The 18,005-nt window shown below is 71.8% G+C and overlaps 2 protein-coding genes across 3 annotated transcripts; both read right to left on the reverse strand.

Moving 5' to 3' along the window:
• Positions 1 to 349: 349 nt before the first annotated feature.
• On the reverse strand, positions 350 to 5,232 carry TBC1D24 (TBC1 domain family member 24; the record flags this gene model as incomplete). 2 transcript variants are annotated; one of them, XM_084249638.1, is made up of 7 exons in its annotated part: positions 350 to 1,691; positions 1,896 to 2,103; positions 2,298 to 2,393; positions 3,034 to 3,097; positions 3,460 to 3,618; positions 3,953 to 3,970; positions 4,265 to 5,232. In XM_084249638.1, 7 exons carry the CDS (start codon positions 5,227 to 5,229, stop codon positions 1,537 to 1,539), a joined length of 1,665 nt encoding a protein of 554 aa, XP_084105764.1. In that variant the 3' UTR covers positions 350 to 1,536. The 2 variants fall into 2 exon arrangements, with proteins under 2 accessions (XP_084105764.1, XP_084105763.1); XM_084249637.1 differs by lacking the exon at positions 3,953 to 3,970 and having other exon boundaries at positions 4,265 to 5,229.
• Positions 5,233 to 15,492: 10,260 nt separating this feature from the next.
• NTN3 (netrin 3) lies at positions 15,493 to 17,833 on the reverse strand (the record flags this gene model as incomplete). The annotated part of the gene is made up of 6 exons (XM_084250925.1): positions 16,836 to 17,833; positions 16,578 to 16,766; positions 16,347 to 16,496; positions 16,188 to 16,238; positions 15,993 to 16,067; positions 15,493 to 15,842 (listed from the first exon to the last, which is right to left on the reverse strand). Exons 1-6 carry the CDS (start codon positions 17,761 to 17,763, stop codon positions 15,493 to 15,495), a joined length of 1,743 nt encoding a protein of 580 aa, XP_084107051.1. The 5' UTR covers positions 17,764 to 17,833.
• Between the last annotated feature and the right edge of the window lie 172 nt (positions 17,834 to 18,005).

The raw sequence follows: 18,005 nt of genomic DNA on the forward strand, positions 1-18,005 counted from the left end.
AGGAGCACTGGATGGGGAGCACCAGATGGGAAGCACTGCGTGGGGGACCACTGATGGGCAGCATAGCGCGGCAGCTCCCAGAGGACCCTCTGGACTTACTCACCAGAGAAGAGAACACCCAGCCAGGAAGTCCGCAGGGGAGCCAGGCCGAAAGCGCCATGTCAGCGTCTGAGGCTCTCACGGGCCCCACCAACATGCAGTGGCAAAGCACTGACAAGCGCCGGGGGGCAGCTCCCTATGCCCCCTTTGGTGAGCCTGGGTGGCCCCGAGGCCCCTCTGGTTGAAGAGACCAGACCTGGAGCCTAGGAGTAGGAGTCACGAGACCACGTTTAATGAACACCAAGGCTGTCGGGACAGACGAGGGCTTGGGGGCCACGGGGCTGCAGTGTCCAGTGGGTGGGCAGCATGCCCCTCCCTGCGCGGTGCCCATGGAGGCCCTGGGCAGTCCTGTGGGGACAGCTGAGCGGACGAAAGCCTTGACGGCATGGGGGAGCCGAGTTCCAGAAGGTCTGTGGCTCGCCCAAAGCCACACCGGGTCCCCAGCCCCTGCTTCTGCACCGTGGCTGACTCAGAGGAGACCAGAGCGGGGCAGGGAGAAGCCAGCTGGGAGGTGGGCAGAGCTGCTGGCTGGAGCCAGGGCGGAGGGTGGGTCAGGCCCAGCACTGAAGGCCCAGGCCCCAGCCGGCCACTTGGTACCTGCTTCTTTCTCTCCCCTCAGAGCACTCGGCCCTCAGGACCAGCTGAGGGGGCCACGTGCGGGTGGGCAGCTCCCCAGGTGGCCCCTGGTGAAGAAGGCCGGGCGGGCGGGGCAGGGAGTGGCAGCCTCATGAGGTCAGGCTACAAGGGGCGCAGACGGAGGTGCAGGCCGTGCAGGGGTGGGGTGAAGGTGCCGCAGGGCAGGGGTGGGCGGACGTGCAGGGGCCAGCCAAGGGGTGGGCAGGGCTGGACCCGGGTGAGCAGGCCTGCTGGGCATCTGGCTGGGTCCCAGGTGCAGGCGTGGCAGCAGCGTGACAGAGAAGCGGCAGAGTCGGGCGGCAGAGCCCAGGGCCGTGGGCAGGCGTCTCCATGCGGCCTGCGGTGGGGCTGGCGGGTGTGGGGCGGTCCTGGGAGGCGGCCTCGGGCCCAGCAGAAGCTCTGGCCCTGCAGAAGCACAAGGACAGCAGCGTCCCCTCCGGCCAGCGGCACACATCCGGCCCTCCAACGTCAACTGAGGCAGCCAAGGTGGCCAATGGTGGAGAGGCCCCGCCAGAGGCCCTGTAGGGAGGAGGCAGAGCCGGCTGCTGGCCAGTCCAGGCCTGTGTCTGGGCCTGGCGGGAGGTGGCCAGGCTGCACCAGCAGGGGGCGCCCTGGACTCGCAATTGGCAAGGGCTCTTGCCTTCCCAGGTCTTGCCCTGGCCTCCCCAGGCCTGCAGGAGAGGCAGCCCCAGAGAAGGGCGTAGGGGCCCAGCAGCCCCGCCTGCCCAGGCACTGGCCGCCCACGGCTCTCCCTGAAGAGGAGGCCCCGCCCTGGGGGGCGGCCCTGGGCACCCTCAGGCATCACTGGGTGTCGGGGTCCTGGAAGCCCCAGGCCTCCACAGCGGCGATGAGGAAGTTCTCGGAGCAGAGCGGCTGGTTGTTGAATGTGTCACAGTGCCCGGTGCGGCCCCGGTTCAGGTCCCCATCAATGTAGAGCGCCTGACCGCCGCCGCCACCTGCGGGAGGCCAGGTTAGGGGCGCGTCCGGCGCTGCCCTGGTCCTGTGTCCACGGGGCTAACCTTCCACCCCAGCCAGGGCCCCGGCGAGGGCCCTTTGGTCTGGCCCTGCCTGTCCCTAGGGCGAGGCCCCGCCCCAAGGCCCGTGAGCCTGCCCCAGACAGGGGAGCCGGAGGGCTGGCAGGGCCAGCACAGGGGGCCCACCTATGATGAGACAGTCGCTAGCCCCAGCCATGAACATGGACTCGGCCTTGGAGGGCAGGTTGAAGTGCCGGGCAGCCAGGAAGGGCGAGAGGCGGTCACTGAGGTCCGAGGGCGCAGACGCGGACGGGGCGGTCTCGGGGGGCGCTGGCTTGGTCAGCTCAGGGTGCTTGATGACCACCCACTCATAGCGCTGCACCTCGGGTTGCAGCTGGGAGCGAAGGGCAGTGAAAGGAGGCCCCAGGGTCATGTCTTCACCTGAACTCAGCACCAGCCCGGGCCAGGAGGCCACCCCACACTGCGCGGTCGGGGGCTCCGGGGCTGAGGGCCGGGCGGGGGCTGCTGTCCTAGGAGGGGCACGGAGCGGGTCTGGCCACCCTGAGCTCCCCAGGGAGACCCACTCACCCTGAACACGAAGCACTCTCCTGTCCCGAAGAAGCCCAGTTTGCCCCCAAACTTCTTCCTCTCGCTCCAGTCCGTGGACAGGTAGGCCCCGCACACCTGGGGGAGGCTGGGTCAGCAGCGCCTGTGCGGATGGCCCTTGCGCGGGGCGTGATCCCAGCCACTCCCGCCTCCCCAGGCCAGGCTGGGGGGAGGGCGTGAGAGGGCCTGCAGGGCTGGGGCTGGTCCCGTCACTTGACTCAGCCCCAAGTGGCCACAGGCCCTGCCTGAGGGCCTGCCAGGCAGAGCCCAGGGCAGACTCAGACTCCCCGGCTCCTCCTGGAGACGTGGTGCGGGACCCCCGGGGCAGGTCTGGACAGGCTCCTGGGCTTTGGGCTTCCAGACCCCGCAGGCACCTTCCGGGTGACAGTGGACAGGCCCCTGAAGATTCCTGGCTGGGGGTGGGGGTGCAGACCTGCCTGCCTGGGGTGGCTGCACCCCAGCCCCCCTGTGCCCCGCAGGCCGGCCCTGAGCCAGGCTGTTCCAGCAGGGGCTGGAACCCGGGGAGCAACGGAGGCCCCAGGCGTCTGTGAGCAGCAGGCAGGAGGCCAGAGCACCCCTCTGCAGAGGGCTGGCCTCGCTGTGCATGCCGGCACAGCCACCAGCCAGTGTGGAAGCAGCAGGGGCGCCCCCCCCCCCGGCTTCTGGCAGGACCAGGACTCTCTAGGGCTCGGCAGAGGCCCCGGGCCCCAACCCTCACCTCCTTCTGCGTTGTTTTGATGAGCAACAGGGTCGGTTCGTGCCCCTCGCATTGGAAGTAGAACCTGGGCAGAGACCACCGGGGCCAGCTCTGAGGACAGGGCCACGGATGCTGCCCACTGCTCCCATGTCCACGGCGGGCAGAGCTGGGCTTGGCTGGCACTGCCCCACAGGGCCAGCCTGGACACCTGGCTGTGGACCACCACTCGGGAGGTGGCAAGTGGCCGGGCCTGTGGCCTGGAGGTTGTGCACCAGGGCGGGGGGCGGGGGGGCTGCTGTAGTGTCTACACAGGCCCTGGGCTGGTGGGTGTGGATGGGGGGGCGGGTACTGGAGAAGCCCAGGAGGGTCCAGGCCCCCCACCCCGGAGCGGTGGAGGCAGCAGCAGAGCCGAGCCCCTGGCCCGCACAGGCCCCGCAGTGGTGCTACCTGGTCAGGCTGTACCCGTGCTGCAGCGAGGAGAAGAGCAGCAGTGGCTGGCAGAGCGCGAACCGCTCCGGGACCCACGACCATATGTCTCTCATCTCCTTCACGCTGACCACCTCCGAGTGGAAGTTCTCCGCGTGGACGGCTAAGTGCACGAACTGCCTAGGGAGCGGGGCGGCTTAGAGCAAGGCTGGGCCAGCCGCCCACCCCCGCCAGACAGTGTCCGCGGGGAACCACGTGAGCCCCAGGGGCCTGGCCCCGCCCCGCACGGAGCAGGTGAGCCCCGCCCGGGGGCCAAGCCCCTCTGAGCGGTGGGGGCAGAGAGCAGCCAGCACTGGCCAGTCAAGCACCAGCAGACAGCACAGCCAAGGCAGCCCAGCAGGCAGGCGGCAGGCAGGCGGACAGGCAGGCAGGCGGACAGACGGCACTGCTGAGGCCCGAGCCGGCGCAAGCAGCCAGCCCCACAACACCAGGCTGGGGGCAGAGAAGCTCCTACCTTTTAGAGAGCGAGACACTGAAAACCCGGAGGAAGCAACGAACAGGAGAAGAGGAAGGAGACCGAGAACAGGTCAGTGGGAAGTGCACAGGGGCGTGCTGAACTCTGGCCTGGGAGAAGGGCTGCCCGCCCCGGCACAGCCAGGACACGCTCCCGGGTGCCGGAGCCTGCCCTCCCAGGGTGCCCAGCAGCCACAGCTTGGCCCGCGCAGAGCCTCCCGGGACGGCCCTCGGACGCCGGCCAGAGGCCGGCCAAGCATGGGCACGACGCGCGACGCCCCGGCCCCCACGCAGGCCGGCGGCCCCTGCCCACCTCTTCTGCTTGACAGTGATGCCCTTCTGCTTCAGGGCCTTCTCGTTGGCCATCTGCAGCAGCTGGATCTCCTTCCGGGAGAAGAGACGGATGGCGAAGGCTTTCTCCAGCAGCTTCTCGGGGGACGCGGTCCGGGCGATGTCCCTCACAAAGGCACGGATGTCCTGCTTCACGTTGTCCGACTCGGGGGGCTGCCCAGCCCGCGCCTTGTGGAAGAACTTCAGGATGGCCAGCGCCACGCGGTACAGCACCTTGTAGCCCTCCACCAGGAAGACGTCGAAGACGCGGGCAAAGTGGCCAAGCGGCAGCTCCCCGAAGAGCCAGCGCTGCCAGTCGGCGTAGACTTGCAGCACGTCCTCGGCCACGGCCACCATCAGCTTGTGCGCTGCCTGGCAGTACTTGTTCACCAGGTCCCCGAAGGTCATGCAGGAGGACTCAAAGGCCAGGAAGCTCTGGTCCACCAGCTTGCGGCCGGGGTCGTTACAGGCCAGGATGCGGCAGGCCTTCTCGAAGCACTCAGCCTCGTCGATGCTGTAGTGCAGCAGCAGGGCCACCACGGCGGGCAGCGCGGGGCAGAAGGAGATGTCGGGGAACTGGTGGGCGATGCACAGCAGAATCTTGCGCACGGCCCCCTCGCCCCGCGGGTTCAGGCAGTAGCTGGGCACCTGCGTGTTGTCCACGAACTCGGGCAGGGGCAGGCTGCTGCCACTGTGCTTGCCCACAATCTTGCCCACGATGTCACTGTACACGCTGGCGTCGGGCGTGACGGTGCGGCAGGGGATGTCCCGGATCAGCCGCTGGTATACCTGGGCGCGCAGGGCGTGGCTGCGGGCCCAGTAGCCCTGGCGGGCCAGCTGCTTCAGCTCCTGCAGCTCCGTGCAGCTCAGCTCCCTGGGCCCCAGGTCCTGGATGGCCGCGTCCATCTTGTCTTTGTCCACAAAGCAGTTATAGCCCGGGGAGTCCATGGTGCAGGGGGAGCCCAGGGGCGCGGCGGGGCTTAGAGCAGCTAGGCCCTCCGGCCCCCGCTCTGGGGCCTCTCTGCCAACCTGCTGGCCATCTGCAGCCTGAGGGTGAAAAGCTGCGTTCAGCGCACCTCCGTGAAGGCTCACGGCTGACACAATGCGCCTTTGTCCAGGCTCTGGAGAGCGCGGAAGGGCTTCCGGCTAGGAGACATGGATGTTCTGGGAAGTCAAGCTAGGGGGGCTATGAAGCTACCGGAATGGGCTGCACAGTGCCAAGCTAGGGAAGGGCCTCGGAAGGGCTGACTCTGAGCAGAAACTGTCCCTGAGGGGGAGCCCTCTTGGGCCCACACATCACCTTTTTGCAAAGGACCCGCTGGCCAGCAAGTCCGCAGGCCAAGCTCCTGCCAGGCACCGCAGGGGAGGCGCTGGAGGGGTAGGCGCAAGGCCTGCAGCACACATGGAAGGGGTCCCGGCTTCACATGAGACCTTTCTGGAGCCCAGTCACCCGGAAACACCAGGGGACTGTGGTCCTTGCTCCACCAAGGACCTGTGTCGAGCCACGTGGCCCCGAGAAGATGCAGCCAACATGCTGTCGGGGGCCCCAGCGTCGGGGACCCCAAGTGAGGGGCACCCCGGCGTGGGGCCTAGTCCAGTGCCTGCCACCAAGGCTTCAGTCACCTACCTCAGGTCAGGTCCTGCCTGGTCGGTGCGAGTGGCCAGCGGGGCTGCAGAGCCACTTCAGAGAGTTCTGGTAAGTGACCAGGCGACCCCGGCATCTGTAGCATCCAGGACGTTCATCTGAGTGTGAAAAAGCAGAGTTAAGGGTCACAGGCCAGGCCCTGGGAGAGTGTCCAGGCGCCCGGTGCTGGGCCTCTGGCTGGCGCAGGACACACAGGTCACTGAGCGCCTGAGCTGCTCGGGGGCGTGGGCCACCCGTGACTATCACCAGGCGCCTCCAGGACCTCCTTGCCTTCCCAGCCGAAACCCTGTCCCCTGAGCACGAGCCCCGCAGCTGCCACGGCCTCCTCTCTCACTGTCCGTCCGCCAGTGGACATGGGTGCCCCTGAGGCAATGCCAGGGACGCCAGCACCCCGCTTTCAGCTCTTCCCGGCACACACCTGCTGACATGCCCATAGGGGCTGCCCAGCAGAAACGCTCACCACGCTCAGGCCTGGCGGCTCCATTCCGCACGGCCCGCAGCACAGAGCCGAGCCACGGCAGTGCCAGGCCTGCGGCCAAGGCTAGGACTGTCCCCTCAGAGAAGACCCCAATGGCAGCTGATTTCTCCTGGGGTCGGTGGGGAGGGAGTGAGCCCCAGCTCCAAAGCCCAGGCCTGGCACTCACAGCCCACAGCTGGCCCCGCAGCAGGGCCCCGCGCCCGCCTGGGCAGCCGAGAGGTGGTGACCTCCGGAGGGACCTCAGGCCCACCCCGTGTGCCCACGAGCCCGCGCCTCTGGGCAGCGTGTGTTTACGGGAGAACACAAGCAGGCAAGACGGTGCCCAGCCTGCCCGGCGGCCTCAGGCTCGGGCTGAACATTAACCTGGAAACCCCAGAGCGGCTCCCACCCTCTCAGAGGTCCTGGGAAGGCCCTTCAGGGAATGCGGTCCAGCACCCGGTCAGATGCGGGGCTCCCCTGCAGAGGCACAGGCGGGGGACCTGCAGGCGCCTCCCCAGCCCCACCCCATGGTGTTTCTGGGCCAACAGGCCCTCCTGGGCACCGAGCTGGGGCTACCTGCAGGAAACACATCACCGCAAAGAGATCAAACAGCATGAAATCACAGGGGGGACATTAAGGGAGACTGAGGTCACGCTGGATGGCCACGGGGCGCCGGAGCAGCCCTGCAGACCCTCCCGGCACCGACACAGACTCATGCTGACCACAGTCAGGGGCGGGGGCGGGACACTCTGAGACAGGCCGGGGGGCACAGACTCAGGGGACAGTAGCTGGGGTTGGCAGCCATCACACCACCCCCTCCCCACCTCCCCAGGGCCCAGCCCAGCAGATTCATGGCCACACCCAGGGCTCGGAGCTGACTAGGAGGAGAGCCCCGTCTGCAGCCCGGGTCCGGCCTCAGAGTCCTGCTCTGCCGCCTCCCACCCTGCCTGGAGCCGCAGGCCTGGGTCCCAGGCCCCTGGCCGGCAGACCCCGCTGCCCCTTCTCCTCGGCCTGGCCAGTGGCAGTGCCGAGAGCCACGCTCCTTTGGCCTGGGTGAGGGAGGCAGCCGAGTGCTCACCACAAAGACTGGCCCCGGGGGAGGGCAGAGGCGCCTCTGGAAGGCAGCCCCTCCTGAGCCCGGCTGCCCTGCGTGCGGAGGTGCGGAGGTGCTATGCGTCTTTTGGCCTCAGACTGGGGTCTGGCCTGTGATTCTGGAAAAATAGGAAATTTGCCACCCACTCTCAAGCCGTCCCTCCGGGCACCGCGCCCGCCGGGCACCGTGCGGGGCTAAGGGCGGGAAGATGGGGGAAGGCCAGTCCAGACAAGGAGAGCGAGGGCCCGCCGGGCCTGGGGCGCAGGAGAGGTCCACGGGGACCCCACAGGCAGGAGCCCGCAGGGAGGCATCTGACTGATCGCACAGAAGGGAGCAGGGGGCCACGGCGGCCTCGGGGAGAGCGCTCGGATCAGCGGCCCGGGCGGCTGGGTGTCCGGGCCTCCCGGCCTGGCTCCGGCTGGGGTCTGGGCCCGGCTCCTGGCAGGTCCCAGGTCCTGGGAGGGCCGAGGCGCTGTCAGCTTTCTCTCCTGCCTGCGCGGCCTTCCCCACCCCGGCGGCCGCTCCCAAGCCCCAGCCCCTTCCCAAAGAGCTGGCCGAGGGACCTGTGGGCAGGGATGTTTCTTAGACAGAAAGCAGAAAGCCAGATCCCAAGTGGAAACGAGCCCCCCACGTTACCAGGGGCGAGGCCCTCCAGGTCTGCATTGACCCTGAGGAGCTCCCAAGGGGCCTGGGCCCCTCAGCGGTTCCAGCCTGGGCCAGCAGGGCCTTGTCTGGGGTGGGGAGTTTCCTAAGAGATGACAGCCAGGCTGGGAGCACCCCACAGCTCAGATAAGCCCCAACTCTCCTCCACTCAACCCCCAAGGGTGCCCACGGGAGGAGCAAGGAGGCCAGACCCCCACGCCCGAGGGTCAGCTCCAGCAGCAGGGGGCCGGGAGGGGCCCAGGAGGGTGGAGCGGGCGGGAGGCGTCGGCCCAGGAGACCGTCGGCCCAGGAGACCGTCCACGCGGTCGCCTCCCGCCCACCCTGGGGACGCTCCTGAGGCCCCTCGTGAATGACAAGCCCCACGATGGCCTCTTGGCACAGGGGTCCCAGTCCCGCCCCCACCAGCGCAGGCCCCCTCCGCCCTCCAGGACGGGGCTCAGGCCCCGCTGTCCAGGCAAGGACGAGCTCCCTGCACCGGATCTGCGGACAAGCTTCCGGTGAGGGCCACGGGCCGCACGCCCCCCCCCCCCCCCCCGTCTCCTCATCTGACAAACTCCCTGCACTCTGCAGCAGCTGCCCCCACCCGCGGGAGCCCCCAGGGCCCATGAGGGGAGGACAGGGTCCAGAAGAGGTGGCGCCTGGGCTGGAGGTGACCCAGGGGTGAGGCAGAGACCCCAGCACACGGCCCGGGTGTGGGCGAGGTGGCCCAGGGGACAGGTTCCAACTGGGGGTCCAAGGGCCTGTCACCGCACAGGGGCCTCCAGAGGCCAGAGCAGCTGGCCCAGGAGTGCCCTGCGGGGTCCTGTGCAGGGGCCTGGCCCTGTCCACTCCCCCACGCTGGCTCCCCGCCCAGTGCGACTGGCCCCCTGCGCCCCCACAAGGCAGGGAGGCCGGCACTCACCAGGACTCCTGCCCGCAGCGCCCAGCCCAAGCCCGCTGCAGCTGAAAGGGCAGCTCAGAGCTGAGGCCAGGTCGCAGGGCTGACCGCCCAGAACGGGCGTCCTCAGTCCCTCCCTCCAGGCTGAGCCACCCCCAGCCAGCCCGGGGGGGGCTGCGCCCTGGAGTGGAAGGCTGCAGAAGCAAAGGGCAGCGGGGAGACCAGGAGCCCCGAGGAGGAGGAGGAGCGGGCAGCGGCCAGCAGGCCGGCCAGACAGGGAGGGGGAGGACATCCGGGGGAGGGCGTGAGGCGGGCCTGGCTCGAGCCAACCTGAGGCCACTCAGGGAGGAGCAGCGGGCGGGCGGGCCCGGGGCAGAGAAGTCTGGGGCGGTGATGACCACCCTCTCCCATGACGCCCAGTCAAGTGTGACTTCCTCGTGAGACCCACGGGCGGGGGAGGGCAAGGAGCCGGCAGCTTTCACCCCCAGGCCTGGGCATGGCTTCCGGGCACTGGTCTCCCTTGGGAGGCTCCCTGGGTGCTGACGCTGGTCACTGGGGTGACAGGGCCACCGAGCTCCCCATTCCCACCTTTTTGCCCTGAAGCTCCCGGATGCACATAGCCCCGCGGGTTGTCCAGAACGTGCCCTTCTTCTGGCCAGAAGCAGCGGCCCTGCCTGGAGCCCTGTCCCCTCCCCGGGTCCTCCCCAGCCCCTGCCTCCTCTCAGCTCAGCTTCCTGCCTCATCCTCTCTGCAGCCACCTCTGTAAGGCACTGAAAGACAGAGCCAGCAGCCCCGGCTCAAAGTTGCCCGACCTCAGGAGTCTGCACCCTGCCGCTCTACCCTCTGCCCAGAAGGTGCACTCACAGCTCACCGCCCCCCCGGCCCCGCCGGCCTCCTCCGCACCCCACCAGCTCCCCTGGGCCAGGCCTCCGGGCCCCCAGCCCAGACCCTCCCTCCAGGCCTCAGCTGCCCACTGCCACCTGCTCTTGAGCTGGTGGTCCTCTGGGCCGGGCTGCCAGCATCCCCGCTGCTCCTCAGCACCCCCATTCGCCCCAGAACAGGGGCCCTTGCCCTCTGCCTCAGCCCTGAGCCTCCCCCCAGGGTGCCCAGCACCAACCTCAGAACCCCAGCTCTGCTGCATGTTTCCTTCCTTCCCAGCCAGCTCCTGGAGGGCTGCCGGGCGCCAGCGCTGCCCCTGCTGGCCCTGGCTGGAGGGCCGCCTTCGGGACCGCTCGGCTCCTCCCGGGCCCCAAACCTCCAACTGCTTCCCCGCTCCCCCAGCCCTCACGCAATGTGTGACTCCCCCACCTCAGCTCAGGCCTCCCCCAGGGCACACAGGCCGGGGCACACAGGCCGGGGGCTGGGAAGGAGGGCAGGCCGGGAGCAGCCTCTGTCAGCTACTGGCCTTGCCCAGGTGCCCCCTTCGGGCCCTTCTGCCAGCTCCCCATGGACGGCGCTGAGAGCGCAGCAGCTGCTCATCCCGAGCCGCCTCCGCCCTCGGCAGGCTGTGGGGAGGACCCGCAGAGGCCGGCCCGGCCGGGCCCAGCGCACCAGGAGGAAGCAGGACAAGGGCCCAGATGGAGACTCAGAGAAACCACTAACCGCTCGGCCCAACAGGAAAGTTTAATTCTAGATCACGACGGCGGCGGGCGGGCTCCTGCTGGCCTGCGCCGCCCCCACCCGCCGGGCGAGCCCTGCAGGGAGCGGCTGTCAGGCCTGCGGGTCTTGGTCCTGGCGCGCCCGCGGGCTGCGGGAACCTGATAGTGCCTGGCTGGTGGCGGCACGTGCCAGGTACAAAGGGTGTAACCGCAACGAGGCGTTAGTCACTGCTTGTCGCGTGGGAAGTTCAAACACAGGTCTCGCCCCGACACCTGAGCCGGGCGTTGGGCCCAGAGCAGGCAGAGGCCCCAGGCCCGACCTCCGGGCCACCCGGCCCGCCCACCGGCGCGGGTCCTGGGGAAGGTCTCCCTGGTGCGGGCCGGGCCGGGTGCCGAGGCAGGTCAGGGGCCGGAGGCCCCCCTCACAGCAGGTTCCCGCGAGGATCTTCAGGCTTGACGCAAGCTGGGCCCTGGAGTTTTGCAGGTTTGACGATTTTAAGAAGCTTTCGAGACTCTTCCCAGGCGTGGGCCTGAGTGCGACAGCACAGGGCGCGGCCGGGCGGCCCTTCGGGAGCCCCTGGCGGCGGGCGCCCTGGGAGCACTGACCCGGCCGACGGGCGCAGGGCAGAGAGGCCGGCCCAGGCCCTTCCAGGAAGGCGGTTCGGCTGGGCCGGTGCCTGCGAAAGGGCGTGAGCCCGAGGCCCAGGGCTCAAATGGCTGCGAGCGGGAGCGGGGCAGTGGAGGCCAGGGGCTGCCAGAGCCAGGGGCTGAGCACACCAGCCCTCCCCAGGGCCGAAGATCCCCAAGACAAAAGCTGCCGGACCTCGCCCGAAGGGGCTGGCAGAGGGTGACACAGGCAGACGAGGGGTCCTGGGAGAAGGCGCGGCCCAGGCTCGCACCGTAACGGGACAACCCATAGATCCCCAGCAGCCTCTGCGCGGCTCTGGCGACAGGTCACAGCCAGGCAGGCCGGCCTCAGGCTGCGCAGGGGGGCAGGTGCGATGCTCCCGCCACCTGTGGGAGGGTGGGCGGGCCGGGAGCCACATGCACACACACCCCCCACCCCCCCCCACCCCTGTCAAATCGTGGGGTGGCTGGGGAGGACCTGAGGCGGGGAGGGGCTGCAGCATGACCGCGCAGGACGGAACGGGGCCGCCAGGGCACAGACCCGAGGCCGGCCGGCCGCGTGGGGCTCCGTCCTCAGTGGGTTCTTTGCCTGGTCCTGCTGGTCTGCCAGCGCTGACGCCCTCACAGAGCCCGGGGTCCTGGGAGGGGAGCAAGGGGACCTGGGGATTCTGCCCCCATGGATCTGCCCCGGGGTGTGAGCGGCCCTTCTCAGAGCTGCGACTGTGGACCTGACTCGGTCTGGAGGGGAGCGTGGCCCTTTGAAATGAACGGCCATGGGGAAGGTCCCAAGCCGCAGATAAACTCGAGATGAGCGGCCATGGTGCGTGGGGCTGCCGCCTCGGCACCTTCATCTTCCCTGCCCCGAGCAGACTGGGGCTCCGTGACAGAACTGGAAAGGCCTGCGGCCCTCTCCCTCAGCCAGATGCAAAGGGTTACCCATCAGGTTTCTGTTTGTTGTTCCGGTTTATGGACACCAGACGTGCGGTGCCCTCCAGGGTCACTCGCTCCACACCGCCCTGGCCGGCCCAGCCCTTGCCGGCTCCGGCGCCACACACAGACACGTCCCCGAACTGCCCGCAGAGCGCTGGGACACCTCGTGCACCCCCTGTTCTGCATCTCCAAAGTGAAGGGCTCGCCCTTCTCTGGCCTGCACTCCTCCGGCACACTGCGGGGGCACAGCATGGCCAGGCACCCCCTGCCCCTGGCCTTAGCAGCCCTGCAGCCCGGCTCTCCGCAGACTCTCCTCTGTCCCCACCACCCTGCTGGGGCTGCGCCTCATGTCTTGCTGGATGGGCCACTGTGGCCCCTTCACCACCCCTGACTTGATACAGCCCTTCTGTACCCCCTGCGACCACTGCCACCCAGCGGGGACCCCAGAAACAGTCTGAACGGCCAACGCCACTTGCCAGCCCTGGGCCCAGCACCCAGGGTGAATTCAACCTGGGGCAAGGGCTCAGGGATGGCTCAGCTCCCTGGCCAGCCGCCCCGCAGTCCCCCTGCACTCTCCCCCAGCATGGGCACTCCCTCTGCCCCCCTGGCCCTGGGGAGTGCCCTCCAAATTTGGGCAAGCCCCTCTCAGGTGCCCAGCCAAGGCCAGCGACCCTACCTCGGGGAGTGCTCCCACGCTGCGCCACAGTTGCCTGGAGCACCTCCCTGGGCAGGGGCCTCTGCAGCCTGGGCCCAGTGGGGGGGGGGGGTCATGAGGCCAGAGGCTCTGGCTGAGCCTCGCGGCGAGGTTTCCTACTCTGCTGTCATCTCTACTTGGAAAGGGACACTGGGAACGCCCCGATCGCTGCTTCGGGTTGAAAGGGCTTCATTCTTCCGCATACGGGGCAGTCACGACAGGGCAGGTGTGCCCAGACAGGTAAAACGTTGGCAGGGCACAAGTCAAGAGCCTTTTTACAACTGGCCTCGTTGTCCTCGGCACTTGACTTGAAAACAAAAACCGCCTAAAAGCAAACACGTCAAAGGCGGCCTCTGAAGGCGGCTGGGACCACACAGCAAGAGGCCGGGCGGCCCTCAGCACCAAGGTCACGCGGCCTGCAGGCCAGTCCTGGCAGGTGTGGCCGGCGAGTGCCAGGGCCCACCTGCCGGTGCACGGGCGACCCAGGGGGTGCTTTATTGTTGCTATGGAAAACCTGCCGAGACAGCTGCTGGCTCCTGGCCGGGGGTCACCCTGAGCCCGTTCACGCCAGGCGGCGGGCGCGCAGCGCGAGGCGGCAGGGCAGGGCGCGGGCCCCGAGCACGGCACGCGCTTCTGGCCGGCCCTGGCCACGCCGCCGCGGGCGCGGCTCCCGGGCTGGCCGCTCAGGCGAGGACTTCGTCCCGGGAGCGGGCGGCGGCCGGGCCGGGCCGGGCCGGGCGCGAGGGCCCCGCAACGGCTTCCCCTTACCCGGCTCTCCCGGCCTTGGGGCGAGGAGCCTCGCGGGGGGGCCGCGGCCGGGCGCGCGCTGGGGCGGCGAGAGGCCCCCGCCCAGGGCAGGCCCGCGGGGCGCGGTCACACCGCGGGGGCCGCCCCGCAGACGAGGGCGAGGGGAGGTCGACCCCCGGCGGCCGCCCCGCCCCGGGCCCCCACCCGCCCGGCCGCCCCCCAGGGCCCGACGAGCCGGAGGCGCCGCCGGCCGCGGGGCGGGGCGGGCGGGCGGGCGGGGGCGCCGCGGGGCCACCTGCCGCCTCGAGCCGGGGCGCGTCTCCGGGTCCGCGGACTCCGCGCGCCCGGACCGAGCGGCGCGATCCGCCGCCGCCGCCCGCTCCGCGCCCCGCCCCGGCCGCGCCCCCGCCCGCCGCGGACGGAGCCCCGCGCCCCCCGCGCCCCCCGCGCCCCCCGCGCCCCCCGCCGCGCACCCACCTCCGCCCGCCGCCGCCGGCCCTCCGCTCGCCGCGCCGCTCTCCACTGCGCACGCGCGCGCGCGGCCCCGCCCCCGGGCACGCGCCGAGGGCCCCCCTCCCGCGGGTCTCGGCGCGGCGGGCTCTGGGCATGCGCGATGCCGCCCGGCAGCCGGCCCGCGCGGAGGGGCGGGAGCGCGCGCGGAGGGGCGGGGGCGCGCGCGGAGGGGCGGGGGCGCGCGCGGGGCCGGCGGGCGCCGGGGCCCCGAGAACTGCCTGGCGAGTCGCGCGTGGAGCCGGGGACGACGTCCCGTGCCGAGCACGCGGAGAAGGGCAATGGGGGTCCCGGGGCGGGGCCGCGCGGAGGGGCCGGCGGCCGAGGGACGGCCGGGCGGGGGCCGGGCGGGGGCGCGGGCGGGGGGCGGGCGGGGGCCGGGCGGGGGCCGGGCGGGGGCGCGGGCGGGGGGCGGGCGGGGGCGGGGGGCGGGCGGGGGCCGGGCGGGGGGCGGGCGGGGGCCGGGCGGGGGGCGGGGGGCGGGCTGGGGCGGGGGGCGGGGGGCGGGCGGGGGCCGGGCGGGGGGCGGGCGGGGGGCGGGCGGGGGCCGGGCGGGGGGCGGGCGGGGGGCGGGCGGGGGCCGGGCGCGGAGCGGGCGGGGGCGGGGGGCGGGGGCCGGGCGGGGGCCGGGCGGGGGCCGGGCGGGGGGCGGAGACGGGCCGGCGGAGGCGCCCGGCCACCCGCGCCCCCGGGCCGCAGCACCTCGGGGCCACAGCGCCTCCCGGGGAGTCACGGCGCTCTCTGGCGGACCTCGGAGCCCGGGTCGGGGGCGCTCGCGGCGGCCTTGGGGCGCTGGCAGGCCGCTCCCGGCCAGGCACTAGAGCAGGAGGCCTGGACCCGCGGGGAGCGGCCACGGGGCCCCAGGGAAGTGAGACGCGCCTCCCGGGACCGTGGCTTCACGGGGGCACAGTGGCCTTGGGGGCCGCCCCGCAGGGGGTTCCCAGCGCCCTTTGGCGGGGTCGGAGAGCGCGGGGCGGATACCAAGGAGTCCTCTGGGGAGGACAGCGGCCCAAGGCAGCTCAGAGCAGCTCCTTGGAGCCCCCCATCCTCGGCGGGGGCTCGTCGCGGCGTCTGTCTCCCTCCCCTGGGCGGGCGCGGGGCGCGGAGCGAGGCGCCGGCAGGGGCGGGCGGGCGGGCGGGGCCCAGATGGCTCCTGCGCCCGCGGCCGCCCTTGAGGAGCTGGCGCCGGGAGGTGGGCCCGGCCCCGCCCGCCCCAGGCCCCCAGCCCGCCCCCCGCCCGGCCCCCCAAGCCGGACCCCCCCCCCGCCCAGCGCCCCGCCCGGCTCCCGCCCAGCCCCCCCCCTCCCCGCCGCCCGACCCCCGCCCGGCCCCTCCCCGCCGCCCGCCCGGCCCCCGCCCGGCCCGCGGACTCAGGCCGGCCCGCAGCGCCCCCGCCGCTCCCGCCGCTGCAGCCTTCGCAGGCGCCGCGTCCACGCGTCCCTCCACGGCAGCACCAAGCTCCCGCGGGTGGCCCTGAGCCCGCGCGCCCGGCCCCCCAGACCCCCGCCCGCGGCCCCCGGGCCGCCCCCCAGCAGCAGGTAGCGGCGCCCGGGCCGCAGGCGCGGGCAGCCACAGGCCGCGTCCCGCGCGGGCACCCACAGCGCGCGGCTCCCGCGCCGCGCGCGCTCCCCGCCGCTCCGGAACACGGCGAGCACCGCCACCGGGAAGCGCGTCCACGGCCCGCGCGCCTCGCCGCGCGCGCCCACGGCCACCAGCACCGCTGCGGGACAGGAGGGGGGCGCGGGCTCAGCGAGTCCACGGGGCGCGGGGCGGGGCGCGGGGCCGCGGCTGGGAGCCCCGGGGACAGGGCCCTGGGGCTGAGGGGCCTGAGGGGCGCCAGGACCCAGGCGAGGGGCGGGCGGGCGCCTACCGTAGCCTTTGCGGCAGAACTTCCTCAGGCTGATGCGGTGACTGCCGCGCGCAGGCTTGCAGTGTGAGGCGCAATCTGGGGGTAAGGGGGAGGCCGCACTGATCCCCACCGGGAACCCCGCCCTCCTTCCCGCCTCGGGGCCACAGCCCCTTGGGGCAGGGGCAGGCTGTCCAGCGCCCCGGCCGGCCCACTCACCCTGGGGCTGCCCGGGAGTGCTCTCTTCCGTGGGTCCAGGGACAGGGGTCTCTGTGGAGGGGGAAGCAGGCTGCGCTCGGGGGGGCAGGGCCGTCTGCAGGCCCAGGGACAGGTGGGGAGCAAAGGGGGCCGCGGTGGCCACGCGGGACCGTCACTCACTGACACAGGGTGCCACGGGGGAGCGGCTCTGCTGGAAGCCAGGGGCGCAGCGGTTGCAGGTGAGGCCCGCGACGCCGTCCTTGCAGGGGCACTGGCCTGTGGTCTGGTTGCAGGTTTTGCCGGCAGCGCCAACTGGGTGACAGTCGCAGGCTGAGGACAGAGGCGGGGGGTGGTCAGAGTCCGTGGGGTCCCAGGAAGCCGGAGGCCGTGCGGGGCTGGCGGGAGGCTCACCCCTGCAGGCGCGGCGGTCGGTCGGGGCGCGGCCGGGGTCGCGGTAGAAGCCCTCCCGGCAGTAGTGGCAGTGGCGGCCGGCCGTGTTGTGCCGGCAGTTGAGGCAGACGCCCCCGCTTCTGCGGCCAGACAGTCGGTACAGCTCCATGTTGAAGCGGCAGCGGCGGGCGTGGCCGTGGCAGGAGCAGGCTGCCGGGAGCGAGAGGTCAGGGAGGCCGACCTGGCCCTAGGGCCCCCGGCACCCTTCTAAGGCCTCACCGAGACAGGCGTGGGCTTCCCGGGCCGTCGCCCTCTGCCAGGGCCGGTCACAGTAGAAGGGCTTGCAGCGGCCGCAGTCCGGGCCCTCGGTGCCGTGCCGGCAGTCACAGATCAGCTGGCCGCGGGCGTCCGGCGCGCACCGGGAGGCGTGCCCGTTGCACTTGCAGCGCCCACCCACCTGCAGCTCAGTGGCTGAGTAAAAGTAAGGCGCGGCGGCCATGGGGTCCCTGGTGCCCCCGGGGTAGGCAGGCCTGGTGAGCACTATTCGGATGTCCGTGGCAGTCACCCAGTCTTGGAGCACAGGGCTGCTGTCCAGATCCAGGCCTGGTGGGCTGCCATCCCGCACACTGAAGGCCAGAAGGCCACCGCCATCGGGCTGGGCCTGGGGCTCCGGAAAACACAGGGCTTCAGGCCCGGGGCCAGCGGGGCCACGGACGGGGGCGGGCAGGCGGCCATAGTCTGGGCCACAGCGGGAGGAGAAGAAGCCCAGGGGGGCCCAGCTTCGGCCGTGGTCCTGCGACTTGAGCAGCACCACCGAGGCTGGGGGTGGCGAGCAGAAGCGCAAGCTCACAAACACCAGCTCGAAAGCCTTGCCCAGGGGCACAGTGAGGGTCACGTTGAAGGGCGCGTGCGTCAGAGAGGCCGATCGCCAGCACAGAGGGCCCGCAGAGCCCCCCGCAGAGGTCAGGAGGGCCGCAGGGTGTGCCCGCCGTGCGTCCGAGGCGTCGCAGGCCCGAGTGGCTGGTCGGCCACACGTGCTGGATGCCAGCACCTCCCGGCCCAGAGCCGCGTTGACCAGGCCCGGGATGCAGCTGCGGGGCGCACCTCCCTCGTCATGGCAGGGGTCAGCAGGTGCCGGGGGCCCCTGGCTCAGCACGGCCAAGAGGGTGCCAGCCATCAGCAGCAGACACCAGGGCCAGGTGGGCATGGCGGGAGCCAGGGAGGCCCAGCAGCCAGGGGCACCGCACCGCTGCCCTTGGGGAACAACAGCCAGGGTCCAAGGCTCTGCGCGCCAGTGGGGCACGCCAAGCACCGGCGGCCCCGGCCGGGGCCCAGAGGTGGGAGCAGCCAAGGGCAGCCCACGAGCAGCAGCAGAGATGTGGGAGCGCCCTCCCGCTGGGCCCGAGCGGTGACAGGCTCTGCCCCCGTCCCAGTGTCCCGCTCACGGAG

Source organism: Talpa europaea (assembly GCF_964194135.1).
Source record: "Talpa europaea genome assembly, chromosome: 12".
NCBI lineage: Eukaryota > Metazoa > Chordata > Mammalia > Eulipotyphla > Talpidae > Talpa > Talpa europaea.